General features: G+C 41.4%; 2 protein-coding genes and 2 pseudogenes across 7 annotated transcripts; all 4 read right to left on the reverse strand.

Moving 5' to 3' along the window:
* Positions 1 to 330: 330 nt before the first annotated feature.
* Positions 331 to 2,717, reverse strand: LOC311111664 (membrane-spanning 4-domains subfamily A member 4A-like; annotated as a pseudogene). Its single transcript has 7 exons — positions 2,598 to 2,717; positions 2,257 to 2,363; positions 2,002 to 2,112; positions 1,830 to 1,883; positions 1,561 to 1,721; positions 1,197 to 1,319; positions 331 to 750 (listed from the first exon to the last, which is right to left on the reverse strand). The product of its transcript is annotated as a membrane-spanning 4-domains subfamily A member 4A-like (transcript).
* A 2,004-nt stretch (positions 2,718 to 4,721) lies between these two features.
* On the reverse strand, positions 4,722 to 10,358 carry LOC311111665 (membrane-spanning 4-domains subfamily A member 4A-like). Of its 4 annotated transcripts, none has more exons than XM_084154454.1 (8): positions 10,287 to 10,358; positions 10,074 to 10,158; positions 6,824 to 6,930; positions 6,630 to 6,740; positions 6,452 to 6,505; positions 6,187 to 6,342; positions 5,825 to 5,947; positions 4,722 to 5,353 (listed from the first exon to the last, which is right to left on the reverse strand). In XM_084154454.1, exons 3-8 carry the CDS (start codon positions 6,917 to 6,919, stop codon positions 5,315 to 5,317), a joined length of 579 nt encoding a protein of 192 aa, XP_084010580.1. In that variant the 5' UTR covers positions 6,920 to 6,930; positions 10,074 to 10,158; positions 10,287 to 10,358; the 3' UTR covers positions 4,722 to 5,314. The 4 variants fall into 4 exon arrangements, with proteins under 4 accessions (XP_084010580.1, XP_084010579.1, XP_084010577.1 ...); XM_084154453.1 differs by having other exon boundaries at positions 9,889 to 10,158; positions 10,287 to 10,357; XM_084154451.1 differs by lacking the exons at positions 10,074 to 10,158; positions 10,287 to 10,358 and adding exons at positions 7,266 to 7,427; positions 7,662 to 7,800.
* Positions 10,359 to 12,436: 2,078 nt separating this feature from the next.
* On the reverse strand, positions 12,437 to 14,834 carry LOC311111847 (membrane-spanning 4-domains subfamily A member 4A-like; annotated as a pseudogene). The gene is made up of 7 exons (XR_014615922.1): positions 14,705 to 14,834; positions 14,364 to 14,470; positions 14,109 to 14,219; positions 13,937 to 13,990; positions 13,668 to 13,828; positions 13,304 to 13,426; positions 12,437 to 12,857 (listed from the first exon to the last, which is right to left on the reverse strand). The product of XR_014615922.1 is annotated as a membrane-spanning 4-domains subfamily A member 4A-like (transcript).
* A 1,364-nt stretch (positions 14,835 to 16,198) lies between these two features.
* LOC311111848 (membrane-spanning 4-domains subfamily A member 4A-like) lies at positions 16,199 to 18,978 on the reverse strand. The gene is made up of 7 exons (XM_084154750.1): positions 18,825 to 18,978; positions 18,489 to 18,595; positions 18,238 to 18,348; positions 18,060 to 18,113; positions 17,645 to 17,800; positions 17,303 to 17,425; positions 16,199 to 16,830 (listed from the first exon to the last, which is right to left on the reverse strand). Exons 1-7 carry the CDS (start codon positions 18,829 to 18,831, stop codon positions 16,792 to 16,794), a joined length of 597 nt encoding a protein of 198 aa, XP_084010876.1. The 5' UTR covers positions 18,832 to 18,978; the 3' UTR covers positions 16,199 to 16,791.
* Positions 18,979 to 21,924: the final 2,946 nt, after the last annotated feature.

Consider the following 21,924-nt stretch of genomic DNA (forward strand, 5'->3'; position numbering starts at 1 on the left):
AGGAATATGGATGAACGTCAAATTCTGACGTGAGACAGTGAGAGCTAGTTGCTCACAGAATAGAAACAATAGAATAACTTTCATGTTCCAGCCACTACTTTGTCATTGTTCATGCACATTGAAATAATGGGAATGATATTGAATTGGGTTCTTTCCACTGTGATACCACATGATAATGATATGGTCATTGGTAGTAACTTTTATCTAAAGTGACTCAAATTACAATTGCCAGTGATACTTACATTCAGTATGTGGCACATGTGGGAATCACTCCAACCCCCTGGTGTTGACAGCACCATGCTCTAACCCACATAGCCGACGAGCCAGTAGTAAACCTATGTATATTCTTTATTGGTGAATAGTAAGCCATTTAGAAACCGTCCATATATCATAATATAAGGGTTCTTCCAACCTGACATTTATTTTTATTTTTTTTATTTTTTTTACAACTTTTTACCAATTGGTTGTGGAGATATTGACCAAAAGGAGGAAGACCCAGGAAATATAATTAGAACACTAACAAAACAATATGGTTCCTGCACCTGCTAGGACACCTAATGGGTGCAACTCAATTTTAGGTGTTTTGTACACTCAGTGTATGTGTAGGCATGTAGGCCTACAATATTTTAGTCGATGTATAAGAAATGTTTTTGCTGGTTGGTTAGGGGGTTGGATCTCTTGTCTTGGTTGGTCCTCACATGGTATCGCTCCTCATTGCTGAGCAGGAGGGACTTGGACTGTGATCACCGGCTAGAAGAGAGAACTCACACACTCAATTAAGAGGTTATAACCGTCATGTTATAACAACATTCCATTTCTGATGATAATGCAGATGTTCTGTTTGGTATCTGGACAAATACAATATTTGAATGATGAGAACACGCCACTCAGCCCATTCTAGACACACCACAGGCATAGTATTGGTAGGCCTCCAACCAAACTTTGCATTTCAAGGTGTTGTCTGTTCTAGGAAGTCATGGACTGCATGGGACCAGAAATCGGCATGTGCATTTACAACTCACTGGACCATTTTCTTTCCCTTGTCGTTCCTATCATAAGCCAAATCATGATAATTCAACGATAAAACCAAAATTTAGACTGGCCCACAGGCCAATGGATCTGTCTGGCATTTGCCAGTACTGACCTATGGCCAGTCCATTTCTGATTCTAGAGGCTCCATTTCTACACTGACTCACCATTCGTGGTCCCGGGGAGCAGCAGTTGACCACCTTGCAGCAGTAGGCAGCCAGCGTGACAGAGATAGCGATGAGAGCAGTTTGTATCAGGACCAACTCAGCAAAGTAATGTGCAGTAGAATCCTGTTGACAAGAATTGGAGCAATGTGTACTTTGTTTAATGTTTTTTCCTATTGTATGACGTATTTGCCTCTTTACACATTTGATAAGTAATATTTGCATGAAACATTTGATAGGATATTCTTAAACTCAGCCCACTTTAACATCTAATGTGAGTATCCCAGTTTGAACATCCCCTTTCTCCACATCCATTTACATTGAATTATATCCAACACATACTGACATACTGTCTGTACATACTCACTTTGAATGAATAGCAAGTATTGTCATGATCAGTGCTGTTGATTTCAATGTATTTCCAGCAGCCATAACCATATTTGTGTCCAGCCATGTTTGACACAGAGATATCAAGTTGAACACTGATGCTACACAGGCAACTACCTGCATCCCCAGACAGGCCTTCAGCTGAGACAGAGGGAGGACAGGAGAGCAGAGAAGAGGAGATGCCACTGGTACAGTATATATCACTTGTTTTCTCAAAGAACTTGTACGCCTACAAATTGCATAACTTACAGTGGGAAGATGGAGATGTTGTGCAGCTATGGCCAAACTCCCAGCTATGATCACCTGTAGTGAGTACAACAGTAAAAGTCATGTTAACCTCTAAACACTAAACTCTTTCATTTTCTTGTAATTTAACATCAGTCAAGTGAGTACAGGGGGCACATGTATGATGGTCACTCACAAACACTGATCCAATGATTTGGGATAAGTCTTCAACAAAAATGCTCATGCTGTTGTTGAAAATGACAATGACAGAATTGATATTGAACACACTGAGGGCAATCTGAGTCACCTGAGGAGGAGAAGAGAGAGAGAGATAAAGTAAAATGAGCTACAGATTAAATAACATTAAATAACATTTCATAGATTATAATACATTATAGTGACATTTAAATGGATTGCCAGACTACACTTTTATTTGCTCAGGATGATTTACCCCCAATGCTTTCGGTTCAGACTCCAGGTACTTCTGTTTTTGGTGAGGAGTCCTCTGAAATGTGACTGAGACAAGGGGACCCTCTACGCCGGGCATGGCCTCTTCATCTGATAAGAGCATTTGAGTAAACTGTCTAGCAATAGACTGCTGAACCTACTGCAATACAACCCAATTGACTGAAAATGTTGAAATGTTATTTGGGAACAGCATATTGCGCAGATTGCTGTTCACATGCAAATGTTCTGGTATGAGATTGCGTTTGTTTTTAAAGCAAACATGCAGATCAGAGTCCAGATTATCTTGTTTTTACTAACCATGCAATTAAATTATATTTGTTTTACCTGCCATAACTATTGGATGCTATTAAGATCTCTGAAATCTTCGATAATCTTAAAAATAGTCTGCTTTAGACTTCCTTTGACGGAAATTCTGAGCAAAACCACCAACGCCCCTCAACTCTTTTTGTGCCCCGTTATTTTTTATCCAATTCCGCCCCCTTGTTGTCAGAGGAATTTGACCCCTCTGCAGTCTTACACACTCCTCCCCCTTAACTGTTAGATTTCCTCAGTGCAGGACAGGAAATTCTAACTCATGGTTTTGACTGGAAATAGTTGTAGACTATGTCTGTGTTCAGAATGATACCCTAAGTAGTACACTATATAGGGTAGGGTTCCATTTCAGATGCAGCATATGTCTTACCCTCAGCTTATTCATCTAATAATAATAAATAATAATTGGTCATTTAGCAGACGCTCTTATCCAGAGCGACTTACAGGAGCAATTAGGGTTAAGTGCCTTGCTCAAGGGCACATCGACAGATTTTTCACCTAGTCGGCTCGGGGATTAGAACCAGCGACCTTTCGGTTACTGGCACAACGCTCTTAACCACTAAGCTACCTGCCGCCCATCTAATGAGGCAGGTTGATAGGAGTCAGAGTCAGGGTGTTGTTGCCCTGTACAACCAACTGATAAAGAACTGAGGACTGATAAACTACAGTCAACTGGTGCCCTAGGTTTATTTTCCTCAACTCCATGATCAACCACCAACACATTGTTTCTCTGAGAGGAGACATTAAATGAAGGTACTGTAATTTCCTCTACAGCTGTAGACACACCGGCAGAGCAAAGTTTCAGACAAGCTTCAGAAAACCAGGAAGTCAAGTCTTACTCATTTACCTAATTTGCTCTTTGATTGGAACAAATAAAAGCTAACATAACAATAGCGTGTCCACCATTGTCCCATCAATCCTTTTACATTGTTGTTTTTATGTTTCGTTTGACAAGGTTATGCATTTTAATAGATTTTCTAGACAGCAAATTATTTAGGATCTGTGACAGAATGCAAGGTTTTGCACACCCCAGCTCTTAGATCATTCCGCTGAGACTATTTTACTCTGGTGTGAAGCACAAAAATCACTGGCTGTATAGTAGCAGTTTGGAGAATTAAAGTAGCATTTTAGGATATTTAAAGTAGCATGTTAGGATAATTAAAGTAGAAGGTTAGGAAAATTGAAGTAGCACGTTAGGAGAATTAGGTTAAGGTTGGGAAAAGGGTTAGGCTTAGCTAAAATTCTGTATACTCTAGCCACAACCGCAGAAGCCATCAGTTCAAAGAAACCATCAGTGTCACCACACCGGGAGCCTCTTGTGGATTTGACAGGTCTAAAGCGGTTCCACCTCCGACACTGTCAAAACACCAGCTATGTGGGTGTTGGCTAGCCGAATCTGATTGAATCGAGTCCTCAATCATATAATCACTATAATATTGTGTCTGTTTATTCAGCTTTTGGATTTCATTCAGCTCTTTAGGCTTTGTATAAGACTTTGTAGCTGTACCCTTGCCCCTGTACCTCTTACCTCTAACCCTTGCTCATAACACTTTCATTATCCATTTACCATTACTCCAAATCTACCATCTAAAAATGGATTAGAAGAGATGGGCACTTCATATCTAGCAGCATTTTAGTGCTGCATTAGCCACAAAGGGGCAGCATTGTAATACAAATTGAACCTCTTGGCCAATATTCATAAAGCGTCTCAGAGTGGGAGAGCTGATCTAGGATCTGGTCCCCCCTGTCCATATAATCTTATATTAATTATGATCTAAAATGCAAAACTGACTCTAGATCATTAGTCCTACTTTGAGACGCGTTATGAATGCGCTGTCATTGAAGAGAAACAATAGATTAACTTCTGTTAATGTTCCAGCCACTACTTTATCACTTTTCATGCACATTGAAATATTGGTAATGATATTGAATTGTGTTCTTTACATTGTGATATCATATGATAATGATATGGTCATTGGTAGATGCTTTTATCTAAAGCGACTTATAACAATCGGTTGTGGAGAAATTGACCAAAAATAAGGAAGACCCAGGAAATACAATAAGAACACTAACAAAACAATATGGTTCCTGCACCTGCTAGGACCCCTAATAAAATGTAACTCACATTAGGCTACATCATGTCAAACAGTTTTTAATTACAAAATTAAATCCATCAGCGTGACTTACACTGAATGCACAAAACATTATGAACTGCTCGTTCCATGACATATACTGACTAGGTGAATCCAGTTGAAAGCATTGACCCCTTATTGATGTCACTTGTTAAATCCACTTAAATCAGTGTAGATGAAGGGGAGGAGACAGGTTGAAGAAGGATTTTTAAGCCTTGAGACTATTGAGACATGGATTGTGTATGTGTGCCGTTCAGAGGGTGAGTGGGCAAGACAAAATATTTAAGTGCCTCTGAACGGGGGTATGGTAGTAGTTGTTAGGTGCACCGGTTTGTGTCAAGAACTGCAGCGCTGCTGGGTTTTTCACACTTAACAGTTTCCCGTGTATATCAAGAACGGTCCACCATCCAAAGGACATCCAGCCATCTTGACATAACTGTGGGAAGCACAGTGTTCTTAATGTTTTGTACACTCAGTGTATGTGTAGGCATATAGGCCTAAAATATTTTTGTTGACGGAAGTATAAGACATGTTTTTTGCTGGTTGGTTAAGGGGTTGGATCTCTTGTCTTGGTTGGTCCTCACATGGTATCGCCCCTCATTGCTGAGCAGGAGGGACTTGGACTGTGATCACCGGCTAGAAGAGAGAACTCACACACTCAATTAAGAGGTTATAACCGTCATGTTATAACAACATTCCATTTCTGATGATAATGCAGATGTTCTGTTTGGTATCTGGACAAATACAATATTTGAGTGATGTGAACAGGCCACTCAGCCCATTCTTGACACACCACAGGCATAGTATTGGTAGGCCTCCAACCAAACTTTGCATTTCAAGGTGATGTCTGTTCTAGGCAGGATGTCCTGCATGGGACCAGAAATTGGCGTGGGCATTTCTAACTCACTGGACCATTTCCTTTCCCTTGTCATTCCCATCATAATCCAATTCATGATAATTCTGCAATAAATCCCCAATTTAGACTGGCCCACTGGCCAATGGATCCGTGACTGGCCCACTGGCCAATGGATCGTCTGGTGTTTGCCAAAACTGACCTATGGCCAGTCCATTTCTGATTCTAGAGGCTCCATTTCTACACTGACTCACCATTCGTGGTCCCGGGGAGCAGCAGTTGACCACCTTGCAGCAATAGGCAGCCAGCGTGACAGAGATAGCGATGAGAGCAGTATGTATCAGGACCAACTCAGCAAGGTAATGTGCAGTAGAATCCTGTTGACAAGAATTGGAGCAATGTGTACTTTGGTTCATGTTTTTTTCCCCTTTTGTATGACATATTTGCCTCATTACACATTTTACAAGTAATATTTGCATATAACATTTGATAGGACATTCTCAGCTCACTTTAACATCCAATATTATCATCTCAGTTTGAACATCCCCCTTCCTCCATATGCATTTACATTGAAATATTTCCAACACCTACTGACATACTGTCTGTACATACTCACAGTGACTGAAAGGCAAGTTTTGTAGTGACCAGTGTGGTTGACGTCATTGTATTCCCAGCAGTCATAATTGTGTCCTCCCATGTATGACACAGAGAAGATCAAGTTGGACACTGATGCTACACAGGCAACGACCTGCATCCCCAGACAGGCCTTCAGCTGAGACAAGAGGGAGGAGAGGAGAGCAGAGAAGAGGAGATGCCACTGGTACAGTACATATCACTTGTTTTCTCAAATAACTTGTTCGCCTACAAATTGCATAACTTACAGTGGGAAGATGGAGATTCTGTGCAGTTATGGCCAAACTCCCAGCTATGATCACCTGTAGAGAGTACAACAGTAAGAGTCACATCAACCTCACAGTCTGAACACTCAACTCTTTAATTTGCTTGTCATTTAACATCAATCAAAGGAGTAGAGGAAGAACTTGTATGGTGGGCACACACGAACACTGATCCAATGATTTGTGGTAATTCTTCAACAAACATGCTCATGCTGTTGTTGAAAATGACAATGACAGAACTGATATTGAACACACTGAGGGCAATCTGAGTCACCTGAGGAGGAGAAGAGAGAGGTGAAGTAAAATGAGCTACAGACTGCCAGACTACACTTAATTTATTTGCTCAGGATGATTTACCCCCAATGCTTTCGGTTCAGACTCCAGGTACTTCTGTTTTTGGTGAGGATTCTTCTGAAACGTCACTGCGACAAGGGGACCCTCTACGCCGGGCATGGCCTCTTCATCTGAAAAGAGCATTTGAGTAAACTGTCTAGCAATAGACTGCTAAACCTACTGCAATACAACCCAATTGACCGAATAGATTGAAGTGTTCTCTCGGAACAGCATATTGCGCAAGATTAAACAACAGGACATTGAAGCTTTTTGCAAAAACAGATTTTTCAAATGCATGCAAATGTTCTGGTATGAGATTGAGAACTTTGGCTTCATCCCTGCTGAAAATGAGAGAGTAGGCTATTCAAAGTTGGGTTTGTTTTCCATTTGATTTCAATGCAAACATGCAGATGAGAGTCCAGATTGTCTTATTTTTGCTAACCATGCATTTCAATATTAGTTTTACCTGCCATAACTGTTGGATGCTATTAAGATCTCTGAAATCTTCGATAATCTTTAAAATAGTCTGCTTTCGGTTCAGACTCCAGGTACTTCTGTTTTTGGTGAGGAGTCCTCTGAAGTGTGACTGCGACAAGGGGATCCTCTACGCTGGGCATGGCCTCTTCATCTGATAAGAGCATTTGAGTAAACTGTCTAGCAATAGACTGCTGAACCTACTGCAATACAACCCAATTGACTGAAAAGATTGAAATGTTCTTTGGGAACAGCATATTGCGCAGATTGCTGTTCACATGCAAATGTTCTGGTATGAGATTGCGTTTGTTTTTAAAGCAAACATGCAGATCAGAGTCCAGATTATCTTGTTTTTACTAACCATGCAATTAAATTATATTTGTTTTACCTGCCATAACTGTTGGATGCTATTAAGATCTCTGAAATCTTCGATAATCTTGAAAAAAGTCTGCTTTAGTCTTCCTTTGACGGAAATTCTGAGCAAAACCACCAACGCCCCTCAACTCTTTTTGTGCCCCGTTATTTTTTATCCAATCCCGCCCCCTTGTTGTCAGAGGAATTTGACCCCTCTGCAGGCTCACACACTCCTCCCCCTTAACTGTTAGATTTCCTCAGTGCCGGACAGGAAATTCTAACTGATGGTTTTGACTGGAAAATTGTTGTAGACTATGTCTGTGTTCAGAATGACACCCTAAGTAGTACACTATATAGGGTAGGGTTCCATTTCAGATGCAGCATATGTCTTACCGTCAGCTTATTCATCTAATGAGGCAGGTTGATCGGAGTCAGAGTCAGGGTGTTGTTGCCCTGTACAACCAACTGATAAAGAACTGAGGACTGATAAACTACAGTCAACTGGTGCCCTAGGTTTATTTTCCTACACTCCATGATCATCAACCAACACATTATTTCTCTGAGAGGAGACATCAAATGAAGGTACTGTAATTTCCTCTACAGCTGTAGACACACCGGCAGAGCAAAGTTCCAGACAAGCTTCAGAAAACCAGGAAGTCAAGTCTTACTCATTTACCTAATTTGCTCTTTGATTGGAACAAATAAAAGCTAAAACAACAATAGCATGTCCACCATTGTTCCATCAATCCTTTTACATTGTTGTTTTTATGTTTCGTTTGACAAGGTTATGCATTTAAATACATTTTCTAGACAGCAAATTGTTTAGGATCTGTGACAGAATGCAAGGTTTTGCACACCCCAGCTCTTAGATCATTGCGCTGAGACTATTTTACTCTGGTGTGAAGCACAAAAATCACTGGCTGTATAGTAGCAGTTTGGAGAATTAAAGTAGCATTTTAGGATATTTAAAGTAGCATGTTAGGATAATTAAAGTAGAAGGTTAGGAAAATTGAAGTAGCACGTTAGGAGAATTAGGTTAAGGTTGGGAAAAGGGTTAGGCTTAGCTAAAATTCTGTATACTCTAGCCACAACCGCAGAAGCCATCAGTTCAAAGAAACCATCAGTGTCACCACACCGGGAGCCTCTTGTGGATTTGACAGGTCTAAAGCGGTTCCACCTCCGACACCATCAAAACACCAGCTATGCGGGTGTTGGCTAGCCGAATCTGATTGAATCGAGTCCTCAATCATATAATCACTATAATATTGTGTCTGTTTATTCAGCTCTTGGATTTCATTAATCTCTTTAGGCTTTGCATAAGGCTTTGTAGCTGTACTCTTGCCCCTGTATCTCTTACCTCTGAACATTGCTCATAACACTATCGTTATCCATTTACCATTACTCCAAATCTACCATCTAAAAATCGATTTCCAGTGCTGCATTAGCCACAAAGGAGCAGCACTGTAATACAAATTGAACCTCTTGGCCCGTATTCATAAAGTGTCTCAGAGTGGGAGAGCTGATCTAGGATCTGGTCCCCCCTGTCCATGTAATCTTATATTAATTATGATCTAAAATGCAAAACTGACTCTAGATCATTAGTCCTACTTTGAGACGCGTTATGAATGCGCTGTCATTGAAGAGAAACAATAGATTAACTTCTGTTAATGTTCCAGCCACTACTTTATCACTTTTCATGCACATTGAAATATTGGTAATGATATTGAATTGTGTTCTTTACATTGTGATATCATATGATAATGATATGGTCATTGGTAGATGCTTTTATCTAAAGCGACTTATATTACAATTGCCAGTGATACTTACATTCAGTATGTGGCCCATGTGGGAATCAACTCCAACCTCCTGGTGTTGCCAGCACCATGCTTTAACCCACATAGCCGCTTGGCCGGTTGTAAACCTATTTATTGGTGAGTTGTAAGCCATTAATAAACCCTCCCTAGATCAAAATGTAGGGGTTCTCCAACCTGCCATTTGTTACTATTTTATATATATTTTGTACATATTTTTATCAAACGGTTGTGGAGATATTGACCAAAAGGAGGAAGACCCAGGAAATATAATTAGAACACTAACAAAACAATATGGTTCCTGCACCTGCTAGGACCCCTAATAAAATGTAACTCACATTAGGCTACATCATGTCAAACAGTTTTTAATTACAAAAATAAATCCATCAGCGTGACTTACACTGAGTGCACAAAACATTATGAACTGTTCGTTCCATGACATATACTGACCAGGTGAATCCAGTTGAAAGCATTGATCCCTTATTGAGGTCACTTGTTAAATCCACTTAAATCAGTGTAGATGAAGGGGAGGAGACAGGTTCAAGAAGGATTTTTAAGCCTTGAGACGATTGAGACATGGATTGTGTATGTGTGCCGTTCAGAGGGTGAGTGGGCAAGACAAAAGATTTAAGTACCTTTGAACGGGATATGGTAGTAGGTGCCAGGCGCACCGGTTTGTGTCAAGAACTGCAGAGATTGAGAACTTTGGCTTCATCCCTGCTGAAAATGAGAGAGTAGGCTATTCAAAGTTGGGTTTGTTTTCAATTTATTTTCAATGCAAACATGCAGATGAGAGTCCAGATAATTTTATTTTTGCTAACCATGCAATTAAATGATATTTGTTTTACCTGCCGTAACTGTTGGATGTTATTAAGATCTCTAAAATCTTTGATACTCTTTAAAATAGTCAACTTTTGACTTCCTTGATGGAAATTCTGAGCAAAACCATCAACGCCCCTAAACTCTTTGTGTGCCCTGTTATTTTTTATCAAATCCCGCCCCCTTGTTGTCAGAGGAATTTGACCCATCTGCAGGCTCACACACTCCTCCCCCTTAACTGTAACTAGAAACTTGTTGTAGACTATGACTGTGTTCAGAATGATACCCTAAGTAGTACACTATATAGGGAAAAGGGTGCCATTTCAGACGCATCATATGTCTTACCCTCAGCTTATCCATCTAATGAGGCAGGTTGATAGGAGTCAGAGTCAGGTTGTTGTTGTTCTGTAGAACCAACTCATGAAAAACAGAGGACTGGTAAACTACAGTCAACTCCATGATCATCCACCAACACATTATTTCTCTGAGAGGAGACATTAAATGAAGGTACTGTAATTTCATCTACGGCTGTAGACACACCGGCAGAGCAAAGTCTCAGAAAACCAGGAAGTCAAGACTTACCCATCAACCTCTTTAATTGGAACAAATAAAAGCTAATATCATCAACAATAACATGTCCACCATTGTCCCATCAATCCTATTACCTTGTTGTTTTTATGTTTCATTTGACCAGGTTATGCATTACCATACATTTTCTAGGCAGCAAATTGTTTAGGATGTGTGACAGAAAGCATGCAAGGTTTTGCACACCCCAGCTCTTAGATCATTGAGCTGGGGCTATGTTACTCTGGTGTGAAGCACAAAAATCACTGGCTGTAAAGTAGAAGTTAGAAGAATTAAAGTAGCAGTTTAGGAGAATTAGGTTAAGGTTTGGAAAAGGGTTAGGCTTAGCTAAAATGCTGTACTCTAGCCACATCCGTAGAAGCCATCAGTTCCGAGAAACCATCAGTGTCACCACACCGGGAGCCGCTTGTGGATTTGACAGGTCTAACCCTGTTCCACTTCCGACAGCGTGAAAACACCAGCTATGCGGGTGTCGGCTAGCGTAAATCAAATTGAATCGAGCTCTCAATCATATAATAATAGTCATATTGTGTCAGTTTATTCAGTTCTATGATTTAATTGAACTCTTTAGGCTTTGGATAAAACTTGTAGCTGTACCCTTGCCCCTCTGCCTCTTACCTCTATCCCTTGCTCATAACATTATAGTTATCCATTACTCCAAATCTACCATCTACAAATTGATATCTAGTGCTGCGTTATCCACAAAGGTGTGGCATTGTAAAACAAATTGAACCTCTGGGCCATTATTCATAAAGCGTCTCAGTGGGAGAGCTGATCTAGGATCAGGTTCCCACTGTCCATGTAATCTGATATTCATTAGGATAAAAGGCTCAATTGATCCTACATCATTAGTCCTACTCTGAGTCGCTTCATGAATGTGGGCCCATTGATAATGTTGTGATCTCACTGCAGCCAGGTCACCTGTTATACGAGTCAGTATTCGACGTCCATCTCTGTCTAAGGACGTCAGGAGGTGACTTGGAAACCGGCCACTAGGGGCAACAGTGAGCGCTGTTACATTCAAGTAGGCTTCTGTTTTGCTAGGGGATGGGCGTAAGCATCTGACTCTGATTCCATAGGTTGCAAGTTCAAATCAAGCAATGTAATGTTTTTTGTTTTGTTTTAAGCCTATCCCAATCCTTAAACCTTACCTTAACCATTCTGAGTTAATGCATAACCTTAAGATTTTGGATTTAATGACTAAACTTAACATTAAACACTTTGAAATTTGAGGTTTGCAACAACGTCAAAAAAGTGATGTTTGAGGAATATGGATGAACGTCAAATTCTGACGTGAGACAGTGAGAGCTAGTTGCTCACAGAATAGAAACAATAGAATAACTTTCATGTTCCAGCCACTACTTTGTCATTGTTCATGCACATTGAAATAATGGGAATGATATTGAATTGGGTTCTTTCCACTGTGATACTACATGATAATGATATGGTCATTGGTAGTAACTTTTATCTAAAGTGACTCAAATTACAATTGCCAGTGATACTTACATTCAGTATGTGGCACATGTGGGAATCACTCCAACCCCCTGGTGTTGACAGCACCATGCTCTAACCCACATAGCCGACGAGCCAGTAGTAAACCTATGTATATTCTTTATTGGTGAATAGTAAGCCATTTAGAAACCGTCCATATATCATAATATAAGGGTTCTTCCAACCTGACATTTATTTTTATTTTTTTAAATTTTTTTTACAACTTTTTACCAATTGGTTGTGGAGATATTGACCAAAAGGAGGAAGACCCAGGAAATATAATTAGAACACTAACAAAACAATATGGTTCCTGCACCTGCTAGGACACCTAATGGGTGCAACTCAATTTTAGGTGTTTTGTACACTCAGTGTATGTGTAGGCATGTAGGCCTACAATATTTTAGTCGATGTATAAGAAATGTTTTTGCTGGTTGGTTAGGGGGTTGGATCTCTTGTCTTGGTTGGTCCTCACATGGTATCGCTCCTCATTGCTGAGCAGGAGGGACTTGGACTGTGATCACCGGCTAGAAGAGAGAACTCACACACTCAATTAAGAGGTTATAACCGTCATGTTATAACAACATTCCATTTCTGATGATAATGCAGATGTTCTGTTTGGTATCTGGACAAATACAATATTTGAATGATGAGAACACGCCACTCAGCCCATTCTAGACACACCACAGGCATAGTATTGGTAGGCCTCCAATCAAACTTTGCATTTCAAGGTGTTGTCTGTTCTAGGAAGTCATGGACTGCATGGGACCAGAAATCGGCATGTGCATTTACAACTCACTGGACCATTTTCTTTCCCTTGTCGTTCCTATCATAAGCCAAATCATGATAATTCAACGATAAAACCAAAATTTAGACTGGCCCACAGGCCAATGGATCTGTCTGGCATTTGCCAGTACTGACCTATGGCCAGTCCATTTCTGATTCTAGAGGCTCCATTTCTACACTGACTCACCATTCGTGGTCCCGGGGAGCAGCAGTTGACCACCTTGCAGCAGTAGGCAGCCAGCGTGACAGAGATAGCGATGAGAGCAGTATGTATCAGGACCAACTCAGCAAAGTAATGTGCAGTAGAATCCTGTTGACAAGAATTGGAGCAATGTGTACTTTGTTTCATGTTTTTTCCTATTGTATGACGTATTTGCCTCTTTACACATTTGATAAGTAATATTTGCATGAAACATTTGATAGGATATTCTTAAACTCAGCCCACTTTAACATCTAATGTGAGTATCCCAGTTTGAACATCCCCTTTCTCCACATCCATTTACATTGAATTATATCCAACACATACTGACATACTGTCTGTACATACTCACTTTGAATGAATAGCAAGTATTGTCATGATCAGTGCTGTTGATTTCAATGTATTTCCAGCAGCCATAACCATATTTGTGTCCAGCCATGTTTGACACAGAGATATCAAGTTGAACACTGATGCTACACAGGCAACTACCTGCATCCCCAGACAGGCCTTCAGCTGAGACAGAAGGAGGAGAGGAGAGCAGAGAAGAGGAGATGCCACTGGTACAGTATATATCACTTGTTTTCTCAAAGAACTTGTACGCCTACAAATTGCATAACTTACAGTGGGAAGATGGATATGTTGTGCAGCTATGGCCAAACTCCCAGCTATGATCACCTGTAGAGAGTACAACAGTAAAAGTCATGTTAACCTCTAAACACTCAACTCTTTCATTTTCTTGTAATTTAACATCAGTCAAGTGAGTACAGGGGGCACATGTATGATGGTCACTCACAAACACTGATCCAATGATTTGGGATAAGTCTTCAACAAACATGCTCATGCTGTTGTTGAAAATGACAATGACAGAACTGATATTGAACACACTGAGGGCAATCTGAGTCACCTGAGGAGGAGAAGAGAGAGAGAGGTAAAGTAAAATGAGCTACAGATTAAATAACATTAAATAATATTTCATAGATTATAATACATTATAGTGACATTTAAATGGATTGCCAGACTACACTTTTATTTGCTCAGGATGATTTACCCCCAATGCTTTCGGTTCAGACTCCAGGTACTTCTGTTTTTGGTGAGGATTCTTCTGAAACGTCACTGCGACAAGGGGACCCTCTACGCCGGGCATGGCCTCTTCATCTGAAAAGAGCATTTGAGTAAACTGTCTAGCAATAGACTGCTAAACCTACTGCAATACAACCCAACTGACTGAATAGATTAAAATGTTATTTGGGAACAGCATATTGCGCAGATTGCTGTTCACATGCAAGTGTTCTGGTATGAGTTTGCGTTTGTTTTTAAAGCAAACATGCAGATGAGAGTCCAGATTATCTTGTTTTTACTAACCATGCAATTAAATTATATTTGTTTTACCTGCCATAACTATTGGATGCTATTAAGATCTCTGAAATCTTCGATAATCTTAAAAATAGTCTGCTTTAGACTTCCTTTGACGGATATTCTGAGCAAAACCACCAACGCCCCTCAACTCTTTTTGTGCCCCGTTATTTTTTATCCAATCCCGCCCCCTTGTTGTCAGAGGAATTTGACCCCTCTGCAGGCTCACACACTCCTCCCCCTTAACTGTTAGATTTCCTCAGTGCAGGACAGGAAATTCTAACTGATGGTTTTGACTGGCAAATTGTTGTAGACTATGACTGTGTTCAGAATGACACCCTAAGTAGTACACTATATAGGGTAGGGTTCCATTTCAGATGCAGCATATGTCTTACCGTCAGCTTATTCATCTAATGAGGCAGGTTGATCGGAGTCAGAGTCAGGGTGTTGTTGCCCTGTACAACCAACTGATAAAGAACTGAGGACTGATAAACTACAGTCAACTGGTGCCCTAGGTTTATTTTCCTACACTCCATGATTCCAACCAACACATTATTTCTCTGAGAGGAGACATCAAATGAAGGTACTGTAATTTCCTCTACAGCTGTAGACACACCGGCAGAGCAAAGTTTCAGACAAGCCTCAGAAAACCAGGAAGTCAAGTCTTACTAATTTACCTAATTTGCTCTTTGATTGGAACAAATAAAAGCTAATATAACAATAGCATGTCCACCATTGTTCCATCAATCCTTTTACATTGTTGTTTTTATGTTTCGTTTGACAAGGTTATGCATTTTAATAGATTTTCTAGACAGCAAATTGTTTAGGATGTGTGACAGAATGCAAGGTTTTGCACACCCCAGCTCTTAGATCATTGCGCTGAGACTATTTTACTCTGGTGTGAAGCACAAAAATCACTGGCTGTATAGTAGCAGTTTGGAGAATTAAAGTAGCAGGTTAGGATAATTATAGTCCTACTTTGAGACGCGTTATGAATGCGCTGTCATTGAAGAGAAACAATAGATTAACTTCTGTTAATGTTCCAGCCACTACTTTATCACTTTTCATGCACATTGAAATATTGGTAATGATATTGAATTGTGTTCTTTACATTGTGATATCATATGATAATGATATGGTCATTGGTAGATGCTTTTATCTAAAGCGACTTATATTACAATCACCAGTGATACTTACATTCAGTATGTGGCCCATGTGGGAATCAACTCCAACCTCCTGGTGTTGCCAGCACCATGCTTTAACCCACATAGCCGCTTGGCCGGTTGTAAACCTATTTATTGGTGAGTTGTAAGCCATTAATAAACCCTCCCTAGATCAAAATGTAGGGGTTCTCCAACCTGCCATTTGTTACTATTTTATATATATTTTGTACATATTTTTATCAATCGGTTGTGGAGATATTGACCAAAATGAGGAAGACCCAGGAAATATAATAAGAACACTAACAAAACAATATGGTTCCTGCACCTGCTAGGACCCCTAATAAAATGTAACTCACATTAGGCTACATCATGCCAAACAGTTTTTAATTACAAAATTAAATCCATCAGCGTGACTTACACTGAATGCACAAAACATTATGAACTGCTCGTTCCATGACATATACTGACTAGGTGAATCCAGTTGAAAGTATTGACCCCTTATTGATGTCACTTGTTAAATCCACTTAAATCAGTGTAGATGAAGGGGAGGAGACAGGTTGAAGAAGGATTTTTAAGCCTTGAGACTATTGAGACATGGATTGTGTATGTGTGCCGTTCAGAGGGTGAGTGGGCAAGACAAAATATTTAAGTGCCTCTGAACGGGGATATGGTAGTAGTTGTTAGGTGCACCGGTTTGTGTCAAGAACTGCAGCGCTGCTGGGTTTTTCACACTTAACAGTTTCCTGTGTATATCAAGAACGGTCCACCATCCAAAGGACATCCAGCCATCTTGACATAACTGTGGGAAGCACAGTGTTCTTAATGTTTTGTACACTCAGTGTATGTGTAGGCATATAGGCCTAAAATATTTTTGTTGACGGAAGTATAAGACATGTTTTTTGCTGGTTGGTTAAGGGGTTGGATCTCTTGTCTTGGTTGGTCCTCACATGGTATCGCCCCTCATTGCTGAGCAGGAGGGACTTGGACTGTGATCACCGGCTAGAAGAGAGAACTCACACACTCAATTAAGAGGATATAACCGTCATGTTATAACAACATTCCATTTCTGATGATAATGCAGATGTTCTGTTTGGTATCTGGACAAATACAATATTTGAGTGATGTGAACAGGCCACTCAGCCCATTCTAGACACACCACAGGCATAGTATTGGTAGGCCTCCAACCAAACTTTGCTTTTCAAGGTGATGTCTGTTCTAGGCAGGATGTCCTGCATGGGACCAGAAATTGGCGTGGGCATTTCTAACTCACTGGACCATTTCCTTTCCCTTGTCATTCCCATCATAATCCAATTCATGATAATTCTGCAATAAATCCCCAATTTAGACTGGCCCACTGGCCAATGGATCCGTGACTGGCCCACTGGCCAATGGATCCGTCTGGTGTTTGCCAAAACTGACCTATGGCCAGTCCGTTTCTGATTCTAGAGGCTCCATTTCTACACTGACTCACCATTCGTGGTCCCCGGGAGCAGCAGTTGACCACCTTGCAGCAGTAGGCAGCCAGCGTGACAGAGATAGCGATGAGAGCAGTTTGTATCAGGACCATCTCAGCAAAGTAATGTGCAGCAGAATTCTGTTGACAAGAATTGGAGCAATGTGTACTTTGTTTCATGTTTTTTCCAACTGCATGTCATATTTGCCTATTTACACATTTATTAAGTAATATTTGCATGTAACATTTGATAGGATATTCTTAAACTCAGCCCACTTTAACATCCAATGTGAGCATCCCAGTTGCATTTACGTTGAATTATATCCAACACATACTGACGTAGTGTCTGTAAATACTCACAGTAAATGAAAGGCAAGTTTTGTAGTAATCAGTGCGGTTGCCTAGACCGTATTCCCAGCAGCCATAATTGTGTCCTTCCATGTTTGACACAGAGAATATCAAGTTGAACACTGATGCTACACAGGCAACTACCTGCATCCCCAGACAGACCTTCAGCTGAGACAAGAGGAGAGGAGAGGAGAGGAGAGGAGAGGAGAGGAGAGGAGAGGAGAGGAGAGGAGAGGAGAGGAGAGGAGAGGAAAGGAGAGGAGAGGAGAGGAGAGGAGAGGAGAGGAGAGGAGAGGAGAGGAGAGGAGAGGAGAGGAGAGGAGAGGAGAGGAGAGGAGAGGAGAGGAGAGGAGAGGAGATGTCACTGGTACAGTAAATATCACTTGTTTTCTCAAAGAACTTGTTCGCCTATAATTGCATAACTTACAGTGCGAAGATGGAGATTCTGTGCAGCTATGGCCAAACTCCCAGCTATGATCACCTGCAGAGAGTACAACAGTAAGATTCACATCAACCTCACAGTCTCAACACTCAACTCTTTCATTTGCTTGTCATTTAACGTCAGTCAAGTGAGTACAGGGGGAACTTGTATGGTGGGCACTCACAAACACTGATCCAAAGATTTGTGGTAAGTCCAGAACCAACATGCTCATGCCGTTGGTGAGAATGACAATGACAGAACTGATATGGAACACACTGAGGGCAATCTGAGTCACCTGAGGAGGGTAGGAGAGAGGGGTGAAATAAAATGAACTACAGATTATAATAAATAACATTTCATAGATTATAATATATTATAGTGACATTTGATTGGATTGCCAGACTACACTTCTTTTATATGCTCAGGATGATTTACCCCCAATGCCTTGGGTTGAGACTCCAGGTACTTCCGTTTTTGGTGAGGATTCCTCTGAAACGTCACTGCGACAAGGGGACCCTCAGCGCCGGGCACGGCCTCTTCATCTGAAAAGAGCATTTGAGTAAACTGTCTAGCAATAGACTGCTGAACCTACTGCAATACAACCTAATTGACCAAATTAAATGTTCTTTGGGAACAACATATTGAGTAGATTGCTGTTCACATGCAAATGTTCTGGTATGAGATAGGGTTTGTTTTTAAAGAAAACATGCAAATCAAAGTCCAGATTGTCTTGTTTTTACTAACCATGCAATCCAATTATATTTGTTTTACCTGCCATAACTGTTGGATGTTATTAAGATCTCTGAAACCTTCGATAATCTTTAAAAAAGTCTACTTTTGACTTCCTTGACGGAAATTCAGAGCAAATCCACCAATGCCCCTCAACTCTTTTTGTGCTCCGTTACTTTTTATCCAAACCCGTCCCCTTGTTGTCAAAGGATTTTGACCCCTCTGCAGGCTCACACACTCCTCCCCCTTAACTGTTAGATTCCCTCAGTGCAGGACAGGAAATTCTAACTGATGGTTTTGACTGGAAATAGTTGTAGACTATGTCTGTGTTCAGAATGATACCCTAAGTAGTACACTATATAGGGTAGGGTTCCATTTCAGATGCAGCATATGTCTTACCCTCAGCTTATTGATCTAATGAGGCAGGTTGATAGGAGTCAGAGTCAGGGTGTTGTTGCCCTGTACAACCAACTGATAAAGAACTGAGGACTGATAAACTACAGTCAACTGGTGCCCTAGGTTTATTTTCCTACACTCCATGATCATCAACCAACACATTATTTATCTGAGAAGAGACATTAAATGAAGGTCCTGTATTTTCCTTTACAGCTGTACCAGCAGAGCAAAGTTTCAGATAAGGCTCAGAAAACCAGGAATCAGGTCTTACCCATCTAACTATTTTGCGCTTTGATTGGCACAAAAAAAAAGCTAATATCATCAACAATAACATGTCCACCATTGTCCCATCAATCCTATTACCTTGTTGTTTTTATGTTTCATTTGACCAGGTTATGCATTACCATACATTTTCTAGGCAGCAAATTGTTTAGGATGTGTGACAGAAAGTGTAAGGTTCTGTATTTATTTTCTTAGTCATCTTTGTGTTCTTGAAAGTAGCCCTGTTTCTTTGTGTTCTTGAACGTAGCCCTGTCTTTCATTTTTGTTCATTGATTTCACCTGTGTTAGTTTCTCACCTGGTCTTATCAGCTCCTTATTTAGTTCAATTCATTCTGTTTGTGCCTTGTGAGTTATTGTTCGTTTTGACTCTACTAAGCCTTTTCCTAGCTCGTTTGTGTGAACCAGTTATAGCCTTCAGACCTAGTTTTTGATTCTCCTGCTTGTTTGCCTACCTGTGTATGACATTGCCTGCCTGTGACCACGATTCCTGCCTTCTGCGAAGGCGAAATAAACACCTGCCGCGCTCTGCGCGTGAATCTACACCTCTTTCTCCCTGAGTATTCATTACAGTATACCTCACCTATATAACGGAATGGTTTCAGCGGAGCTACAGCGGCGCCTAACCCAGCAAGAGGAGTGTATGGAGGAAATCTGCCATCTTCTCCGGCAGCCTATCCCTACTCCTACGATGCCAGGTATTGTAACCCATAGCCCTCCTTCATTCATATCCTGGATTGGGCCACCGCCATATGGATTGCCAACAGCACAGAACTCGGATCCGAGACCCTTTTCCACACCCTATTCAAAGTGGTATTCGATCACTCTCCTTCCGGTTGTCCTATAGGAGACCTCCTCATAGAACTTCAACAAGGACACAATTCAGCTGCCGAGTATGCCTTCGAGTTCCGCACCATTGCTGCAGGGAGTGGATGGAGTGAGGCTGCTTTACTTACCGTCTACTGAAGAGGGCTCAACGGGGAACTTCAGGCGGAGCTGGCCTGTAGAGGTGACCTTCAGGGTTTAAATCAATACATTCGTATGTCCATCTCCATTGACCACCTCATCGCCGACTGTCGAAGAACTCTGCCACCCAGGAACCTGAAACCTTCTCTTTCCATGATTCCGTCATCCCATCCGAGTCTTCCAGAGCCCATGCAGTTGGGCCATGCTCCTCTCCAGTGTATCGAACGTCAAAGGCGGATCCAAGAAGGGCTCTGCCTATACTGTGGAGGGAAAGATCATCTACTCAGCCATTTCCCTGTTCGCCCCCCACGGAGAGATGAGAAGTGTCCCTCTGCTGTCATGCAGGTAGGCGTGTCCTTATTTCTAAATATCTCCCAGAAGCAATTCTCCATCCCAGTATTGATAACTGCGACGGGGGTTACTAAGTATGTAGAGGGCTTGATAGATTCGGGAGCAGCAGGTAATTTTATCAATCACCAGCTAGTACAAGAGCATGACATTGATCTAACACCTGTCACCCTTCCCTTAAAGATTAACGCCCTGGACGGGCAGCCATTGGGCACCGGCTTCATTACGCACCTGACACAGAGCGTCACCCTCCAAATTGGAGTCTTCCACACCGAAACCATTCAACTCAAGGAACTCTCATCCCCCAAACAACCACTCATCCTCGGACACCCCTGGCTTTGTCGTCACAGTCCTGCCATCTCGTGGCGACAAGGTGAACTACTGTCCTGGTCTTCTACCTGCTTCACCAGTTGTCTCAGCCTACCATGCAGAGCCACCACCATTGAGGACTCTGCCTCTGCAGTGCCACCTACCATACCATCTAAATACGCCCAGTACAGCAATGTCTATAGCAAAATCAAGGCCTCCACTCTGCCACCACATTGCCCAGGGGACTAAGCTATTGACTTACTCCCTGGAGTTTCCCCACCTAAGGGCCGTGTTTACCCCCTATCTATCTGGAAAATGAGGCAATGGAGAACTACATTGATGAAGGACTCAAACGGTTTCATTCGTTCTTCTTCTTTCCCGGCTGCATCCAGCTTCTTCTTCGTTGGAAAAAAGGATGGTGGTCTCCGGCCATGTATTGATTACCGTTCCCTGAATGACGTCACGGTCAAGAACCGTTTCCCTCTTCCTCTGATCCCAGCGACCCTTGAACAAGTGGGCCGCGCCAACATCTATACAAAACTCGACCTGCGAAGTGCATATAACCTTGTCCGTATACGTGAAGGCGACGAATGGAAGACGGCCTTTATCACCACACGAGGGCACTACGAATACCTGGTCATGCCCTTCGGCCTTACTAACGCCCCCGCCATCTTCCAATCCTTTATGAACAAGGTTTTCCAGGATATGATCAACTGCTTTCTCAGTATCTATATTGATGACATCCTGATTTACTCCCACTCCCTTAAGGAACAACATACAGCATGTACAAAAGGTTCTTCAATGGCTCCTTGACTATAACCTTTATGTGAAGACTGAAAAGAGC

Source organism: Coregonus lavaretus (assembly GCF_964263955.1).
Source record: "Coregonus lavaretus genome assembly, chromosome: 37".
NCBI classification, from domain to species: domain Eukaryota; kingdom Metazoa; phylum Chordata; class Actinopteri; order Salmoniformes; family Salmonidae; genus Coregonus; species Coregonus lavaretus.

Coding starts and splice junctions, on each gene's coding strand:
- LOC311111665 (XM_084154451.1), bottom strand. Junction 6,506..6,629: donor AAATCATTGGATCAGTGTTC/GTGTGTGCCCAC, acceptor TACTCTCTACAG/GTGATCATAGCTGGGAGTTT. Junction 5,354..5,824: donor GCTCCCCGGGACCACGAATG/GTGAGTCAGTGT, acceptor TCTCTCTTCTAG/CCGGTGATCACAGTCCAAGT.
- LOC311111848 (XM_084154750.1), bottom strand. Junction 17,801..18,059: donor AGAATCTCCATCTTCGCACT/GTAAGTTATGCA, acceptor CTCTTGTCTCAG/CTGAAGGTCTGTCTGGGGAT. Junction 17,426..17,644: donor AAACTTGCCTTTCATTTACT/GTGAGTATTTAC, acceptor TCTTGTCAACAG/AATTCTGCTGCACATTACTT.